General features: G+C 36.3%; 1 protein-coding gene across 1 annotated transcript in view; it reads right to left on the reverse strand.

Annotated features, from left to right (window-relative positions):
• The window catches only part of LOC137020599 (MAM domain-containing glycosylphosphatidylinositol anchor protein 1), a 221,049-nt gene that overhangs the window by 60,384 nt on the left and 139,958 nt on the right, over nucleotides 1–20,707 (reverse strand). Inside the window, exons 4-6 of the mRNA XM_067386365.1 lie at nucleotides 18,897–19,093; nucleotides 17,470–17,602; nucleotides 1,110–1,379 (exon numbers count right to left, since the gene is read on the reverse strand). Coding sequence (XP_067242466.1) covers nucleotides 1,110–1,379; nucleotides 17,470–17,602; nucleotides 18,897–19,093 — 600 coding nt within the window. The remainder of the gene's footprint in view (nucleotides 1–1,109; nucleotides 1,380–17,469; nucleotides 17,603–18,896; nucleotides 19,094–20,707) is intronic.

The raw sequence follows: 20,707 nt of genomic DNA on the forward strand, positions 1-20,707 counted from the left end.
TGAGATGTAACTAATATTTCAGCCATTAAAGGTGAAGTCATTTCTGTGTCACCAAACAGAAGTGCAGAAATATAGCACTTTTTCAGTTCATAAGTGTGCATCTGAAATGGCCACACCCCACAAGAAGATGAATTAGAGTTTAAATCAATCTATCTATCTATCTATCTATCTATCTATCTATCTATCTATCTATCTATCTATCTATCTATCTATCTATCTATCTATCTATCTATCTATCTATCTATCTATCTATCTATCTATCTATCTATCTATCTATCTATCTATCTATCTATCTATCTATCTATCTATCTATATCTATCTATCTATCTATTTATTTATTAGGGGTGTTGGTACATGTATTCGTCCCGAACCGTACAGTACGGATGTCACGGTTCAGTTCATGCAGTTAGACAACGAATACAGTAAGTCACAGGCAATCCACACTCCAGTACTGAAGGGGGCGCGCATGGTAATGCAACACTGTTTGCTAACTGCCACAACAGGAAAAAGAGCAGAAGAAGAACAGACAATTTTGGTTGATGGGAGCATTTCAACATATTAGCTGATATATTCATTATATTTACTTTATTACATACATTACCTGTTAGTAATGTTGTAATTATTTAATATGTGTTTAAATAAATTTGTCATGAAAACAAGTTATGACAGTAACTGTGTAAATGATTATATTTCAAAAAAGAATTGGAGTAATAATTTAAGAAGACGTTAATGCAAAACCTGCATTAAAAACCTTACCTTACTTTAATAGTTTGGGCTCTGTTGTAACCTTTAATATTACAGTAATGTGCAAGAAAGGGCTCCCTCTATATAGTTTACAGCATTAGCTGAGATATTTATTTTTATCCTTAAAAAATGTTAATTGTGATTGAATTTATTAAAAGAAAGAGACACAATTTGTTAAATAAACCACTGTTTAATAAAAAAATTATATTTATAGTTATCTCCCCCTGCTGTACTGAGCCTGTAACGAACCATGACTTCAATACGTACTTCATACTGAACCGTCATCTTAACTCGTATCTATCAAATCCACTTTCTTTCATTCAAATTCAAATTGCAATGCACATATGTACATCAAACACACTTACATCTCACAAGGAGGTTGACGGTTCTTCTTGCAGGGTTTCCCACATTGTTGACGGCTGTGCAGTTATAGATGCCGGAGTCAGCGGGAGTGACAGACCAGAGAGTGAGGGACCCACCTCGGATCACGGACCGCTGAGGGAGAGACCCAGGGTACCGCGACCAGGTGACTGTAGGCGTGGGAAACCCTGCCGTTACTTCACATGACAGCGTGACATCTTGGCCTGGGTCCACCACGTACGTCTCGTTCACAGATAGTTTGAGAGCAGGAGGTGCTGGAAATAAAAGACAACAAACAAAAGAATGCGTCATTCAAAGCTGCTGGGTTTCCTGTTTACGTCTAGATCAGTGAGTCTTACATTTACAGAATAGAGCAGAACAAAAGGAATGCAGGTGGTCTTGCGTCAACATGGGAACAGTTCAAAGCTAGAAGTGTCTTGACATGTCAAGAAGATCAATACTACCATCGATAATAACATTTCATGAAAAATCACCTCTTCAATGCTTTTGGGTTAGAGAACTAACAGCTATTCTTAGTATGACACATAACTCAAGTACCATGACAGGTCTTTGCAGTTTCTCCTTCACTGATTCCCTGTTTCAAAGCCAAAATGTCTTGTCAGCTGATTTAACCTCAGTAACCTCAACCTAATGTTAAACATCTTAGGGCCATTAAGATATATTTTTTCACTTAAAAAATACTAAAAAATTATATTTTTTTACTTTTATTTATAAAAACAGCCATATCTAAAAAAGAGATATTTCAAGAAAATGAACATAGATGTTGCATTTTTTTATCACATGATTGAACAAATGATGATTAAGCCAGAAATGAATTTCACAGTCAGAATCACACATTAAAAATAACATTGTGTCCTTATACCTTATAATGAAGGTGAATACCGCAGCAGTGATATTATTAAAGTGCACATACTGTTCATATAACAACAGTCAAATACAAAAATGACTCAATCACTCATTTCTTTTTTTTGCATATGTTCATATATTGTTAAGAAAAATAAAATTAATTGAACTTCATGAAACCCACTCTTTAAAATGAATGTCAATTGATAAATCACCTTATGAACTGAACTTGAGTTTCTCATTTTATGGCTTTAGCAAAGGAAAAAAAAAAAATGAATATACTACACTACACACAGATTTATAACACCCATGTTTCTGACACAAAAACACATCAGTCCTCATGCGATCTGAATCTCTCAATCTGATTTTATGTCATCATGTAGGGAGAATGGGAAATTACATCAGGACACGATGCAAGCCAGATTCGAACCTGCAAACCCTGGCATCAACTTCTCTTACGTGTCACACATCTCACAAATGATATCACTCCCATCTGTGTTCATTATCTCTGTAGTCTAGAACTGTCATACTGTACCTGAACAAGACCAGACTGCTGTTAAGCATCATAAATTCATTAGTTAAAAATAAATGACTTAAATTAGAAAGCAGAAAACCTGCCAATGTGTTCATCTGCCTAAATTAATTGTCATTGGCAATATTTGAGCTCTGAATACGCTTGTAAAGCATCCCCACATTTAATGCCAGAAATTCTCATCCAATGTCTGAGCTCCATTAAAACTGATCCAAAAAAGGTGAATAATATTTTATAAAAGAGCATCAGAAGTGATTAAAAATGCCTTCACTGAGTGTTAAAAGTTTATCATTAATTGGCTAAATTGTTCCAAAACAAAGAAACAACCCTGCCAACACACATGCAACACACTTTTACACTAAATAATCATCAGTATTTTTGGCTTGTCATACTGTATTATATATATATATATATATATATATATATATATATATATATATATATATATATATATATATATATATATATCTTGAAGTCGAAAGTAAAACCTACACCAATCATCTTTGTTTTATTTACTACTTCTTTTACAGGGCAGCTATTCTTTCATACAACCAGACATTAAAATGTAACCCTCTAGAGTAAAAGAGATGACTGAGACCTTCAATCAATCATCCAAAAGTAGATAAAATTGTATGTTCCACAAGCACGACAATCCAGGATAATCCCGAAAATAGGAGATTGTTCTCAAAGGGTGAATTTCACGTAACCTGTTGAGAACATTTCTGGGTTGTACTTCATACCAAAATCCAAAGTATGTTAAAAATAAATAAAAAGAAAAAAGATTGTTCAAATTTGAATAACAAAAAACAGTTTATATAAAAAGTATTATGCACTTTAATTTAGGAAAGGAAGCAAACCTGACCCGAGGCTAGTCTGATCTCTCTATCTGATCTGCAAAAATCTCATGTCTCTACATGGAGGCAGATGATCCTGATGTACTCCAGCACCAGGCTGGAGGGGATTCGGGCTTCTGTACTGCCAGCAGCTCTACAAGTTCTCGGCGGCATACAAGAATTGTATTTGTTCTACAAATAACAGAGAGATCACAGGGACTGAAACAGCAATGAGAAAGAGAGAGTCTAAAGAGGAGGAAAGAATTTATCGCTTCAATTTCCCAGAACGGTACGAAGGGGACGGTGCAGCATCAGTCCACTTTTGTCTCACGATAATGGGACTGATGTGTTTTACTGAGTTTACGCCGCTTGTAGAAAACTGCTGCACTTCTGGGCTTGACAAACAAATCAGAGAGACAAATAGATAGAGGTAATTTCAGTTAAAAGAAATGAAGGGTCAGAAATTAACTTGGAACTGAATTAAAATGGAACTGCAAGATGAGGAGACTAGAGGTAGTTATATGAATTATGCTGCCTTCTAAGACCTTGTTTTACTTCTAAAGTTTTGTAGAAAATGCACAAGCTCAGAGAAAAACTATATCCTATATGGTGGATAGTTGATTATAAATAAACATTTTATTCAATACTGAAAAGCAATGCTAATGTATCTACAGTAATTACCCAATCACATGGCAGAAACTGGCATGTAGACATGGTCAATACGATGGTAAAGAAATGTGATTTCAGTGACTTTGTATGTAACATGGTTGTTGGTGTCAGAAGGACTGTTCTGAGTATTTCAGATCTCCTGGTTAATCTACTGGGATTTTCATGGACAACCATTTCTAGGGTTTTCAGAGAATGGTCAGAAAAAGAGAAAATATCCAGTAAGCAGCAGTTCTGTGGGCTAAAATGCATTGTTGATACCAGAGGCCAGAGGAGAATGGCCAGACTGGTTCAAGCAGATATAAAGGAAACAGTAACTCAAACCGAGGTCTGCAGAGGATCATCTCTGAACACAACACATCCAACCTTGAAGCAGATGAGCTAAAACAACAGAATACCACAGCATGTGCCACTCCTTTCGGATAAGAACAGGAAACTGAGACTACAATTCATGCAGGCTCACCAAAATTGGACAATAGAAGAAGAAAAGCATTGCCTGGTCTGATAAAATGGGCACTATTTGCTTTTTTCGTGTTGTGTTGTGTCGTGCCGCTTTAGACAGAAAGTGACCCTCTGACCGACACTGAAAAAACAACCACAATTTTGGTTTTATGTGATATTTAAGGGTGAATCTATCTGAAATAGATCATTAATATAGCTTATTTATACACCCTATCTCCCTGTGACAGCAGATGCAGGATGAATCTGCCTGGGAAAGCCGATGCGTTTGCAATCCCACCTCATATCTGGACTGAACATGACCTTTTGAAATTGTAACTTAAAAACAGAATTGAAGAGTGGTAAATTCAGTAGAGATGTCCCTGGTAAGTCACATTTATTTTACACATTGCTATCTGAACATTCATATTAATGTTTTTCGGTCTGCTCCTAAGAAAGTTTTTCCTTCAAACTAAAAGATTCTACTTCTTAACAGTTGAATTGAGCCTGATTAATTACATTGGAATAACATAAATAATTAAATTTCACACATCATCCTCCAGCTGCTTTTTGTTCTGATTATTGTTTTTTTGTTTTGTTTTTAAAAAAAAGCATAAGTGGGTTTCCAGCCTTAAACTACAATAATAGACCGGATTGTAAAAAAATGAATTGAAATAATAGCACAGCACTCTCAGTGAATGGCTGAAAGCACTGAAAGAAAGTGGAAAATCTGTAAAAATGTTTTGATTAAAATCTATATCCGTCTAAAAGAAATAAGTACAGATTATTTCACAGATATAACTCAGAACAAAGCAGAATATATTGTTTTACTCAGGGATATTTAGTTACCGTCTACTCAGAGTATCTTTTAAATTGATGCTGATAACCAGACAAAACTTTCCTTGAACGTATTGTATCAATTCAGTAAACATAACTTTTACCCCAGACAGACTGATAAAATAAATATGGATTCTTTAATGGATTTGCCATCCAAAAGTAATAAGTGCTAATTATTTCAAAGGCATAACTCTGAAAACAAAGCAAACAGCATGAAACTTTCAGCACCTGTGGTTTTTGTATATCAGTCACTGAGTTTATCCTAGAAAGATCCTATTAAAGGATTTAGGCGTAATAAACAAGGCTAAACCTTTTCTTCTCGGAAAGCATTTTCTGTCTCTTCTGAAGGATGTCACTTTCAGGATTGTTCATCCACTTCAGTGTCACATACGTCAATCACATGCATCAATCACTGATGGCTTCACTACGGTAAAGAGAAAAAAGAGAAGTAACACAACAGCATGGCAGATTAACGAGGCTATCGGAGCCGTGCTGCCGTGGCAACAGATGAAAAGTAATTAGTACTCAGCAATGTAAGACACGACAATAACATAATTAAAGCAATTTATCCTGTCTGATTTAATGATGCCTGTCTCTATTAGGGCTGTAAAATAAATCGTATCTTCATGCCAATGAGCATACTGATATCTTTTTTTTTTTTTTTTTTTTTTTTTGTCTGCAAGGTTTTTTTTTTTAGTTTTTCTTTTGATCAAAGTCAGAAAACAGGTTGATATTGATTGTGTAAATATGCATAATTATCAGTTTATATGTGGCTTTGTTTAGTTTCTCCTTTGCATTTATTTACAACAAAAGTAGTAGGCTATCATTTGTTTGTTTGTTTTTATAATGGAAAATGACTTTTTTACAAACTTTTTTAACAAATGTTTTTACAATTATGTTTTTATTTTTTCAATCAAAGGACAGCTGTCAAAACAGTCTGTCTAAATAAAATAAAATAAAATAAAATAAAATAAAATAAAATAAAATAAAATAAAATAAAATAAAATAAAATAAAATAAAATAAAATAAAATAAAATAAAATAAAATAAAATAAAATAAAATAAAATAAAATAAAATAAAATAAAATAAAATAAAATAAAAACTTGTCCTCTGTAGGGTCCTGGTGATGATAGGTCATTTAATAAATAAGTAAACAAACAAATAAATTACATTTTCTAGAAATTTGTTGTCATTGATCTTCCTGTTGATACCAAATAACATTTTTCACATGTGTTACAACCAAACATGGCTCGTCAGTTTACTGAATTAACCCTCTGGTATTGTTGATTTGCCGGTCACACTTGTGTTGTTCCCTTTTTTGAATCCGCAAAAGTCACAGGGTTTGGTACCATTCTGATAAAGTTGCAATTTGTGAAATTAAAAAAATTTGTTAAAAAAAAAAATCAGTCTAAAATGACCAAACAACACCAATTTTCATTTTGGGTGAACTATTGCTTTAACAAGCAAAGAGGCAAATGTCCTCTCCCAAGGGGAAATGAGTGTGTACATCACACACACTCAACCCATTCATTCTCATTACACCTGATGGTGTATTAGAGCAGTGTATTGATGGTAAGGGACGGCAGGTGTCTGTAGCGAGACACAGACTGATCAATATCAGACGCATCTCCCCTCAGCCGCTCTATGCTATGCATAAGGGACACTTTCAAATCTGCTTTGCTATAGATAAGTCTCAGTTGTGCTCTTGCATATGCATATGGAAGAGATCCATGTCGTATAAAGGTCAGGTGTCATTGTTTCTCACATCATCAGATGCACTGGTTAGATATAAACTTTATTCATGGGTAAGTTATAGAAAGTCATTGAGCAGAGCAAGTAAATGCGATCAGGACATGACTGAACTCAAAACCATTACACCCACATGAGCTCCAACATGTCAAGAGCATTGCTATGTACGGACAGGATACAAACTATTTACTACATACTGTAAAGTATTCACTGTATACTGCCTTCTACTATGAAAAAAAATATGAAATTCAGCAATAAATGTTTCAAACTCTAGTATGCTACACTGTCATCACATAACCTCATCACCTTCCATGTGAGTGGCATCAGTTACAAATAAAAAGAGTTCACAGAAAAAAAAAAAAAAAAAAAAAGAAAATTCTGTATACATTTCAATGGTGGTGAGATCTGCTTGGGTACAAACATTCTTCCAAATATCTTCCTTTGTGAACTATCCCTTTAACTGGTACAATGAAATAATGAGTCAAACGAAAGAAAAGAAAAAAAGATTTTAGCAGTAATAATTACAGATTAATTTGTCAAATTGGAAATCAGACCCTGGAGGCTGCCTGCATTATTATCACATTATCTCAGAAAAAAAAAAAAAATCCATTAATTAGTCAATAAAGGTGTTACACTACAGAATAAAATTAATGTTTAATGAGTTTTGACTTGTTTTACTGTGAAAATATCTAAAAACCCTCCATATAAGATACATTTGCTTGAGAAGCAACACTGCATAAGTTTTCATACACTGTTGAATATCAGTGTATTCAGTCTTACTGTCTTACAGTTAGACAAAATAGAAATGATTATACTGATAAAGTTACAGTATATCGTCTAAAAAACAAGCCTTAAAGGTGCCCTAGATTCAAAAAATGAATTTACGTCGGCATAGTTGAATAACAAGAGTTCAGTACATGGAAATGACATACAGTGAGTCTCAAACTCCATTGTTTCCTCCTTCTTATATAAATCTAATTTGTTTAAACGACCTCCAAAGAACAGGCGAATCTCAACATAACAGCGACTGTTACGTAACAGTATGGGTGTACGCCCGCAATATTTGCATATGCCAGCCCATGTTCAATGCATTACACAAGGGCAGAACGTCTGGATGTGCACAGCTGAATCATTAGACTAGGTAAACAAGCAAGAACAACAGCGAAAAATGGCAGATGGAGCAATAATAACTGACATGATCATTGATATCATGATATTTTTAGTGGTATTTGTAAATTGTCTTTCTAAATGTTTCGTTAGCATGTTGCTAATGTACTTATAAATGTGGTTAAAGTTACCATCATTTATTACTGTATTCACGGAGACAATAGAGCCGTCGCTATTTAAATTTTTAAACACTTGCAGTCTGTATAATTCATAAACAACTTATAAATCTGTCCAACAGTGTAGCATTATCTTTTAGCCATGGAGCACAGCCTCAAACTCATTCATAAACAAATGTAAACATCCAAATAAATACTATACTCACAGGAATCGATGTATGCATGATGAATACTTTGTAAAGATCCATTTTGAGGGTTATATTAGCTGTGTGAACTTTGTGTTTGATGTTTAAGGTAGTTGAGAGCTCGCAGGGGAGTGTGAGATTTAAAGGGGCCGCACGCTTAATTGGTGCATATGTAATAATGGCTCAAAATAGGCAGTTACAAAAATTAATTTAAAAAAATCTATGGGGTATTTTGAGCTGAAACTTCACAGACACGTTCAGGGGACACCTTAGACTTATATTACATCTTTTGAAAAGGCACCTCTAGGGCACCTTTAATATCGTATGCAGTGTTGCTTCACAAGTAAATTTATCTTGTTTCACTTTTAGATATTGAAACCAGAAAACTATACAAAATACTTGTGTAATGTAACAATTACCATATTTCTTCAGATTCATTTATCTTAATGGACGTCGAGTGCATTAAATTATGGGATTTGCTGTGCATCTCATCAAACATAGTAGGTCATCCCTGGTATTTTATATGCATACATAAAATGCACATTCTATATACAGTCTACATAATACTGTATGTTAGTATACTATTCTGAACACAGACTCTATCTTTCTCTCTCACACATACACCCAAATGGACGGAAGGAGGAAATATGTGTCAGTGACCAGTAAAGAAGTCAGTGTGTGTGTGTGTGTGTGTGTGTGTGTGTGTGTGTGTGTGTGTGTGTGTGTGTGTGTGTGTGTGTGTGTGTGTGTGTGTGTGTGTGTGTGTGTGTGTGTGTGTGTGTGTGTGTGTGTGTGTGTGTGTGTGTGTGTGTGTGTGTGTGTGTGTGTGTGTGTGTGTGTGTGTAGGTGTGTGCGTGTGTGTGTGTGTGTCTGTGTGTGTGTGTGTGTGTGTGTATGTGGGTGGGTGGTTGGAAGCGAGGGTGTGCGTAAAGGAAAGCGAGTCACCGGAGCAACAAGTATAGAGAGATCGGACATCCACTGTCTCTATTGCCGTGGGGATCAGGCTTGTGCAATTAAGCCCAGCCAATTACTGGCAGCTAATGGCTCAAATAGGCAGAGACAGAGATACATTAACACAGCTAACCAACGCTTAACCAACCCTTTATTAGACACATCCTAACAGGGAGACAATGACCCCTAAAGCACTAGCACATGCGATGCACATTAACCCACATTGCATTAATTAACATATATTTGAAGCCAGAAATCCACCCCCGTAATTTGAACTACAAACAAACCATTTGTGTTCAAACCCTCTAGACATGAACAAAGACAGCCTACGGAGATTACAAAAGCACTTCAGAGAAAACTGACTGTAAAATAAACTTGCAAAAGTGCCAGTCAGGGAACACTGTGTGTATAAACTATAATTAACTGAGTGGAGGCATTTTGAATTAAAGGACAAAACTGTCAACAAATAATGAGGATTCATTTAAATGGGATTGTTTTAAAAAAAAAAGTATACTTTCTGCTTAATTCATACAGTGCAGTTCATACTATGTACTTTAATTGGGGGGAGGGGGCGCCAACATGTATGTTGTGTTAGAAGGGATACCCACTCTCTTTGAATTTGAAAACCCCTGATAGAGACTTTATGTAGCCCCACCCCTTTTCAGCGCTGCACTCGTTGGGTTTTGTCTTCCTGTTTGTACTTCCACAGTGTGAAGGTAAGCTTACAGATCTATGAATGAGCTGCTCGTTTTAAAATGTTTCTAGTCTACTGATATTTGTTATGACATCTGCTTCAAACATTGCAATGCTCATGATAACTTGCGTTAACTTTACAATAAGTAATCCACTTATTACTCTTCGACCGCGATGCCAAAGAAATATAGAGCTACCTCAAAAACAGAAGTTCAAACACAAAATTCTAAAGATACTTCTGCGCTTGTGTCTCTGGTGCATAAGGTCTATACAAGTAAAACAAGGTCTGTGGTAAACATAACTTGATATTTCGTTCAACACTTTATTAGTTCATTTAATTATTCATCTATATGTAGCATTTCATTACAAACAACCCAAGTAAAGAAGTTGAGTTTTAAAACCCAAAGGGAGAACAAAAAAAAAAACCTTCAATAAACTACCTCAGATTCCAAAATGAATCACGAAGCTCTCTATTCTGGATAACAAAAATATGTCCTTGAAGTGACCACTGTTTGTATACTTCACTAACAGCCTTATGAAAAGGACCCTATTGACCGTACCAGAAAAAATATCAGACTTATTGAATTGGTAGAAATAATCTAATCTAGACAACTAACTATACAGTGAAATACACAGTGGCTGTGATAGAAAAAAGCTGAGATTTATGGCTAAAAATCAGAGAGAACGAATAAAGATGTTCCTAAACATCAACCATCTGTCGCACAACTTGTCAAATTCATGTAGTGTCAATACGCTCATGAGCTGCACTCAATACTGTGTGTTTATACTGGAAAATTCAGAGCATGACTGGCGTGAGGGAAGAGGATTTAGTGTGTCGTCTTTAACAGGTCGAATAAACTCCAATACAGCATTAGGATCACGATACAAAAATCAATCTACCTGATGCCACCTGTTCTGTCCATGTGTCTGTGTATGACCCAACTGGGGTAAATCTAATCCTGGGCATCCATGGCATAAAGATAGCAGAGAAAGTAATCTTTCCATCCCTCTACCAATCACAGAGAAAATAAACACACAACAACACAAGCACGTACTGTCTGACTAGATGCGGATTATTAACTACTTCAAATCAAAAGCTCTATAACTCTCCATGTGGTGAACAGCACAGTCTCAGACCATGTGTGTGTTTGAACAAAATACAGAAGAGGAAAATGTTTGGCATTGTGACATTACTTACATGTCAATTAAACACCCTTCCACTCCAACCCCCCAACACCACCCAAAAAAATAACTTTTGCAAAATACAATTTGCGATATTTTTATAATACAAGTACTAATAAAATGTTTACTATATTAAATAATTAAAAAAAAAATAAAATAAATTAAAGAAAACTCATTTATTAATTCATGAAAAGAAAATTTATTATTCTGTTGATTCTAATGATTATATCCTAACTCCCCCCTCCAAAATGTTAATTCTAAGTAGCAAGAAAACGAATTCCTTATTAAAAAAATCACTAACATCGTATTTTTACCGGCTGCTAGTGATCAGCAGCACAGCGACCCGGAGTCCTTCAGCAATAAAATCACCATCATGCATCAGCATCATGCCTGAAAATGCTGTCTATTTTAAGCCCTCATCTTATTCCTTCACTTTCTTTTTTTCTGTTCTTTTCTTTGACACACTCCCAAAGCATTTAAATTGACAGGTCATCATACCCTAGTGTAGTGAAATTCAGCCAAGAGGAAAATATAAAAATGGTAAAGGAGCAAAAGAGAAAAATGTTCCACCAGGTTCACTCTTTTCTCTGAATAATAATCTTTCTCTTCCAGATCTTCTACAGCTCTCTCAATCCCAGCCATACAATTATCCAATTAAAGCTTAATTTGAGCATGAGTGTGATGGGATTGAGTTATATCAGTTGTTTCCTCTTGAACGATCTGCGCAGATGGTACCTCTATGTCTATATGAATAATGAAATAAACATATAATTAAATGCAAAATACTTATGTATTAACAAAAGTATATGCACTTTTTTATCTTTTCCAGGCTGATTTACATGCATAAGGTTAAAATCCCAGGTTTTTACACTTCAATGAGTGATAAAGTTGATTAAATTGCCTTTGATTTGAATTATAATGACATATGATACATTCTTTATAGTAGAGAACCAAGTACACACAGACTCTGTTTGAGTCTCCTCAGATTTCTATTAAATCAACAAGCCAGTTGAAGCTGTGCAGTGATCTTACCACAGCTGCGGTGAGGCAAAGCATTTGTTAATCATAACACGGAATCCCATGCTAGTACTAGCACTATTGCTGCACTATAGAGTATGCATACTTTGTAGAGTTTGCAAACATTCTATATGTACAGAATAGTGATGGTCTACTACTGTACATTTGCCAAAACATGGAGTATACAACAGAGGACATTATGTAGTAGGGCTGCACGATAGGAAAAATAACAGTGAACTTAAACGCGATTATTGCTTAAATGCGATTCTTAGTGCCATTATGAAATCACAAAGGTTGTGATTATTTTTTTAACCGCAGTTTGTCAATGAAGTATGGCTCCAAATGCTAATCCATATGAAAGAACTGCGAGTTTGAATCACTTATAATGTACATTTGATAAAGCAACACATGTCAAACATCTTTCCAGACATGAGAAGCATTTATTAGCATCTTGTCCAACAAAAGACAACATTTAATAAACGTTTTTACTCCAAACTAACTTTATAACGACAGTTGAGCATCCTTCTGTGAGATGATGTGGCTTCTTAAACAGAATAAGGCAGTTGTGTGTTATTAGTCATGTTTAATCAATCAAAACATTTAAATTTTCCATGTTATCTGCGTGTTAAGCCTCTTCTGTGGCAGGGCATACTTTGAGTTTCTGCACAAGAGCGCCCTCTGCCTTTCAGATGGAGAAGTATTTACTACTGATCACAGAGCCACACAGCTCTGACAAGCTGCACATTAAATAATCGCAGCCTTTGCCAAATCGCGTGCGCTTTTATCGCGATAAATCGTGCAGCCCTAGTATGTAGAATCTGATATCTAACATTGCAACATGCTCGATTTGACTTTCTATTTCCAGTGTGATGAGTAAACTGGCCTTTTGGAGGCCACCAGAGTATCGCCGTATTGGGTAGCTGGTGGTCAGGGAGGCATAAGACATGTCTGACGAAACGGTGTTTGGCGGCGGTCACAGAGAGGGGCCGTGTACCATCGCAACAGTATACTTCCATGTTCATAACATGGTCATGGTAAGTGATCTTGAGGATGCATTGAAGACATCGGGGATGGAAAACGTGCAACTATCGAGTGATGGCTCCCATCATCTTCCAGGTTTCGCACCCATAGGTCACCATCGGCACAATCGATAGAGTGGCGGCCGACAAAGTTGAACACGCAACCTTGTCGTATGCCAGTTTCGATCGTGAAGAAATCTGTTACCCCTTCTTCCATCTGTATGCAGCAACAAGAGCCTTTGCACAAGTTGAGAAAGATGTCAATGAACTGGAATGGGATTCCGTAAGCCCGGGCTTCCACAGCCTTTCTCTGTGCACTGAGTCAAAGACCTTGACAAAGTCAATAAAATTCAGTGAGATCCGTTGTTGATATTCTAGCTATTGTTCCAACGCTTGTCGTAGAACAAAGATCTGCTCGAAACAGGATTGTCCGCTTCAGAGGCTCGCTTGTTGCTCCAAATTGTGATGGCTAGATGACTGGGTCAGAGCATCTCAAACTGCAGCTCTTGTGCAGCTCTTGGGTGTTCCCAGTCTGCAGTGCTCAGTATCTATCAAAAGTGGTCCATTGGTGAACTGGCGACAGGGTCATGCTCAAGAAGTTAATGCTGGTTCTGATAGAAAGGTGTCAGAATACACAGTGCATCTGAGTTTGTTGCATATGGGGCTGCATAGCCGCAGACCAGTCTGGGTGACCACGCTGACCCCTGTCCACAGCCGAAACCGCCAACAGTGGGCATCAGAACTGGACCACGGAGCAATGGAAGAAAGTGGCCTGGTCTGATTAATCATGTTTTCTTTTACATCACGTGGATGGCCAGGTGCGTGTGCGTCGCTTACCTGAGGAACACATGGCACCAGGATGCACTAGGGGAAGAAGGCAAGCTATCGGAAGCAGTGTGATGCTTTGGGCAATGTTTTGCTGGGAAACCTTGGGTCCTGCCATCCATGTGGATGTTACTTTGACACGTACCACCTACCTAAGCATTGTTGCAGACCATGCACAGTACACCCTTTCATGGAAACGGTATTCCCTGGTGGCTGTGGCCTCTTTTAGCAGGATAATGCACCCTACCACAAAGCAGAAATGGTTCAGGAATGGTTTGAGGAGCACAACGATGAGTTTGAGGTGTTGACTTGGCCTCCAAATTCCCCAGATCTAAAGCCAATTGAGCATCTGTGGGATGTGCTGAACAAATGGAGGCCCCACCTCACAATTTACAGGAGTTAAAGGATCTGCTGCTAACATCTTGGTGCCAGATACTCAGCACACCTTCAGGGGTCTAGTGGAGTCCATGCCTTGATGGGTCAGGGCTATTTTGGCAGCAAAAGGGGAACCAACACAATATTAGGGAGGTGGTCATAATGTTATGCCTGATCGGTGTATATAAAGAAAATTAAAAATAACTGTTTTCTATTTAAATATATTTTAAAATGTAATTTATTCCTGTGCTGCAAAGCTGAACTTAAGTGTCACATGATCCTTAAGAATTCATTCTGATATTCTGATTTGCTGCTCAAGAAATATTTCTTATTATTATCAATGGAGGTCTTTCTCTCTGAGTTAAGCTCTTGACCTTCACACAAATGGACGTTGACCAGCAAGGTTTGGAGTTACACGTCACAATCGACCTGTAATTTAAAGCAGCGCATCGAATCCTCGGCCCAGACGCAGTCTCCTTCACTCTACCCTCCAAAGAGACTAACTTCTTAAACTTTAGCACAGCATCCTACATGCATTTCTCCCCTCCAATTTCATCTCGCCCCCTCCCTGCTCGTCAGTTCAGAGGAAAGAAAATGAAAATCAACAGAAAAACAAATCAGTGTTTTGTTCTTTCGGCAGTGAGCTGCGTGTTCGCGAGCCGCGCGCTCCTGCCACGCGTAAAACAAATTCCAATTTGCAGCAGTGTGCTGTTTCTCCACAGGGCAGGACACCGATGGGGTGCCGCAGTGTGTGTGTGTCTGTAAGTGTGTGCGAGGTACATACTTCTGATATTGTCACTCCAGACTCACTCATCTCTATTGACTATTTCACAGCTGCCTTTCTAGTGGAAAGAGCAGAAAGAGGAGTATCACCAGTCTTTCAAACTCATCACAAGAGAGAGAGAACGAGAAACGAGGGAAATAAAGACACACACAGAGAGGGGGGAACTTTTGGGCTACTTTTAGATTTTCTCGGCAAGCTTTGAACTCGTTTCTCGAGCATGAATTCTTAATGCTGCTAATTTGAACACGAACAAACATGTTTTTTACATGACTAATTCATAAAGGGTTTCTCTGGGTATTGTAGTCACATTTTTGTTGCTCTAGCAGAGATTCCTCTTTTATTTGCCAGTCACAGGCGTATTTTTGCTTTTGCGCTGAATTCGATTCATTAAAGATCACAAACAATTTTTGACGATGAAGAAAATGTTAGTTAACAAGTAAGGAGCTTTCATATGCCTTCAGAGTGAAATATCATCTCCTGAAGTTATTCACTCTATACAACCTTATGAAAGCATGTGATTAAAAAAAACAAAAAACAAACAAACAAACAAACAAACAAAACATATAGGAGAGACCGGGGCTATTTGACACATGAGAGTTGTCACAAAGACTTACACTACTGTTGACATTTTTTAAATTAATACTTTTATTTAAAAATGTTCAAAAGTGACAGAAAAGTGACACAAAAAGTCTATTTCAAATAAATGTTGTTCTTTAGAACTTTCTGTTGTAGTAGAAATAAAATTCCAAAGGTTCCAAAAACTGTTTACAACATTGGTAATATTAAGAAATGTCTCTTGAGCACAAAATCAGCATATTAGAATGATTTCTGAATGATCATGTGACACAAAAATTCAGCTTTGCCATCACAGGAATAAATTACATTTTAAAAATATATAGCCTGCTAATTGTAAAAAAAAAAAAATTCACAATATTACATTTTACTGTATATATTAGAATTTAAAAATGATTTCATCTTTATCTTTTCATAAATAATTTTGTTTTACAATGAAAAAGGTTATTTACATTTTAAATACTGATTTTGTTTTATATTCCTTTTTTTTCTAATCAGAATCAACAGCAGGTTCCAGTTGTGGCAACTTACCACAACATGCCTCATTATTGGAATATAATAATGTAAACCATATACAATAAATCAACCAAGAGAAATATTCACTGGAGCATAAAGCCTCGGTCTACAATTTATGTTTTTTATTATTATTATTTATTTAGCCCTATTTATATCAAAATGGTTTATTTTGCATCTTTTTCAAATTTTAATTCAAAGAAAATGACAGGGAGAAGAGGGGGAATGAGATCAGGATATGTTGTGAACTCACATCCCCCATATAGGCACCAGAGATCAATCTATTCTAAGATTGACAAATCTATTCTAAAAAAAATAAATAAATATTATATATACAGCTATGGAAAAAATTAAGAGACCGCTTAACATTGATTTCTGTACTTGGAGTGGTCTCTTAATTTTTTCCATAGCTGTATATATATATATATATATATATATATATATATATATATATATATATATATATATATATATATATATATATATATATATATATATATACAGCTATGGAAAATATATATATATATATCGTGTCACCTAATTTCTCAGTACAGGACAGCACAATGATAGTGACATCTGCCTTCAAAACAGAGACAGACCTGAGACACAAACCAGTGCAGCAGAGACCAACATGATCAAAGACACACATGTGACTGTTCCTGTGTTGTTCAGAGCTCAACATCTCCACAACTCTGACAGATAGTGAACGAGAGAACGCAGAAGAGAAAGAGATAAAAAGAGAGAAAAGTGAAGATGTAATCAAAGAAAGGTGGATTAAACCTGACAGGTCAACATATAACCAGAGGGAAAAGGAGCATTCGAGAAGAAAAAAGGAGAAAAGACAGTTTCCCTGAATCTGCTAACAGCAACAACAAACTCCATTCGCAATTCATTTTATTCCTGTAATAAAATGAGCAAAATCAAATTAAAGCAGGACTTTCACAAAAGTGTCACAAAATCAAGACACAATAAACAATACTCAGTACAGCTGCTGTATGAAGAGGCAAAGAGAGCGAACGTGAGTGTGTGAGTGGACGAGAACTCACTGGTGCTGTTGGTAAGGCGAAAGGTGACAGAGCTGTCCGGAATATCACACACGTTCCGTACGGACACCTGACAGGTGTAATTAGCAAAGTCCTGTGGACGGAGGTTTTTCAGTTTCAGCACCTTTGTCTCACCCTGAAAATGCACATAAACATTCACATTGTAAACATATATCACATAAAAATGTATTCTGCTAGACAGGGCATGCATTTAAACATAATGAAAACAAACAAAGTTTGCTGGTCATCCTCTGGAAACAGTGCCATTTGTGCTTTTATCATTTTCTTTTTTTTATAATTTTACTACAGAATTTTACTGTTGAAATTCATATTTCAAATATGAAATCATATTTTCCCACCTGGGCCATCACAGAGTTAAAAAAGGGGTTACACAACACAAGTGTAAACGATGAAATACTGAAAAACAGATAAAGGTTGCAATACAAAGTGGCTGACTTTAACTTAAAGAGTCTTTGATGATCAAATTTCTTAAAATATAATTTCAGAAAGATCAAATCATTACATTTAAATGACATAAAGCATTGCAAAAGATGCATAGGTAGTTATAGCATGATATTTTAATTTCAATAAATGCAAAATGTTTTAAATTCTCTATTACCCATTCAAATATAATAAGGGATGAACTGGAACTGGCAAATTGGCTGATATGTCAAAAAAACAATCATTCCAAAATTTAATTTCATTATGCTCTAAAAAAGGTTAAATCTATCAAATAATGTGACTAAGTTCAGTATCCTGTTAATTATGTCAGTAGTAATTCACATGGACACGAATGGGATACAAAAGGTACAGTTCCTTTTCCTGAGAATGACCCATAATTTCTATGCAATGTCAGAGGCTTTGTGTGCGTGATAAAGAGAGAATGAATTCAGGAATTTTAAATTCCTCTAATTCTTTTGACTGAGTCCATCAGGAGAATGAATAATCCTCATTATTATTAGCAAAGCCATCAATCTCCTTCCATCCCACCTTACTCAAACGGCTCTTTAATAATAAGCACTCAGATTATGAATTCATCACTGATGGATCACCGATTTATTGAGTACGTTTCTCTGTGATTGAGCAGGTCTCCTGCAGTTATCCGCTGTTCAAATGATTTTAAACTCTAATTAAACTATTTTGTTTTAGGGACAAAATTGTTTCCAAAAGTTAGCCAAACCTTTTGGGACACCCAGGGATGTCCTAAATGAAATGAAATGAAATGAAATAAAGTCAATGTAGTCTTGTCTCTAATTAAACAGAAAGCCAACAGTCCCCACAATGAAAAATGGCTTAATAAATCTACTAACTAAAGTCTTAATAAAAATATAAACTTGGCTTTTGTAAGGTTTAGGTGCAGGCCTAGAAAATATCATTAGCTCACTATAAAAACAGTAGAAGTCATGAGAGAAAACAAATGTGTGTTGTACCTGCGTGTACAGAGGCTCGTAGATGTCGACGCCGTTGTCTTTGCTCTGTTCGATTGGTTTATTTCCCCGTTTCCAGATAAAGCGGGCGGGAGGGTTGGAGTTTACCGTACATCGTAAAAACACTGTTTTCTCCTGATAGTAGTTCCCTCGTACATCACCCACCGTCTGGTGCACCGTGAGCACAGGCTTATCCAGATCTGAAGCACAGAAAGAGAATTCACTTACATGGGGAAAACATAATCTCTTTAATGGAGTAATCTGAGAGGTAAATGCTCCCTGAACCTGTAATTATCAATGTCTTGATCTTGTGGTCTCAGACAAGACCACTATTTCCACTGTACTGAAGGTGGCAATTACCTCAACCACAGGTCAGTACACTTCACCATTACAGAGATTTCATCAGAGTTTCAATGGATTTGAATGGCTCTATAGCCATTTTACAAAGAGTGTCATTGTTTGAATGAATGATGCAATAAATGTTCTCTAATGCACTTCATAAAAATGGTTTTGGACTGACAGGTTTTGGTCTGTGTAGGGGCGGATCTACACGGGGTAGCAACTGCCACCCTAAGAAAAAGCATTGCCACCCCATATTTATCCCAGTATAAAATATGAACTGATTCTTTTTGGTGTGACAAAAACACACAGCAAAACCAGTGTAGCCTAGTGCAATTGTTTTTCCATTTGTTTGTAAATCGGAAAATTAGTTCAGGTACGGATAGTATGGGACTGCGGTATTATTTTCCATAACCCTTCTCGCCATTTATTTTGACCTGTGTCTACTATTTGTAGCGCGCTGATTCTCCGAATGTCCACTCCACTTTCATCATAGATATATTTGCCATCCGACAAAATAATAGCAGAGTTAGGTAACAATCTAATCTTAACTTGACTGACATATTTGAAAGACAAAATATATGATGGCTTGACAAGGTCTTTTCTTAAAATATAAATAATTTGAAGTTCAAGATAGATAGATAGATAGATTGATTGATTTAGTATAGATTACTGAATGCTTGCTTGCTTTGGTGTTGCTACCCCTTGCAGTCCTCATGCCACCCAATTGTTATAAGAAACACTGTGGCTTTAGAAGACTTGGTATATATAGCATGCATGGCAATTGAAATACTTTTATTGCTTTTTTTAGCCCCTTTTGTACTTTGATACTAAATATCACCATTTACATTCATTGAATGTTAAAGCTCAGATCAGAAACTCTAGCATCTCCTTATGTTTCACAGAAAAATTGAAATAATATAGATTAGAATGGCATGAGGGTTACTAAATGATAACAAAATGTTCATTTCTGGGTGAACAATCTTATGAATGAACACACACATGCTATATGTCTAAACAAGATACACACACATAAACACACAACTCACGGAGAGAGGTGAAGGTTAAATCTATGTGACTGTGTAACACATTCTGACCTCCGACCTCTCCCTGCTCAGTGATTCCCCCTGAATAAACAGGATCTGTCTAATAGACTCTCTCACACACAGTTGCTCACACATGAATGGCTTTGTTTTAGCTTATGTAACAAATCTAAGCACAACGTCTGAGTAAATTCAAAGGAATAAGAAGTCCCAAATGAAAACATCATATCTGTCAGAGAGAGACTGACTGAAAAATGTGCTGATCCATAGGGAATTCCACAGAGATTAATCCGGTGAGCGCACCAACCCACATCACAATGACCATGTCAAATTATCACTCAATTCTATTAGACTCTCTGGAGCTAATCTGATGACCACAGGCCAGAGGACAAAATCATGAATGACACACTGACTCAACCCAATATACCAATG

The sequence above is a fragment of the Chanodichthys erythropterus genome, chromosome 5 (genome assembly GCF_024489055.1).
Source record: "Chanodichthys erythropterus isolate Z2021 chromosome 5, ASM2448905v1, whole genome shotgun sequence".
NCBI classification, from domain to species: domain Eukaryota; kingdom Metazoa; phylum Chordata; class Actinopteri; order Cypriniformes; family Xenocyprididae; genus Chanodichthys; species Chanodichthys erythropterus.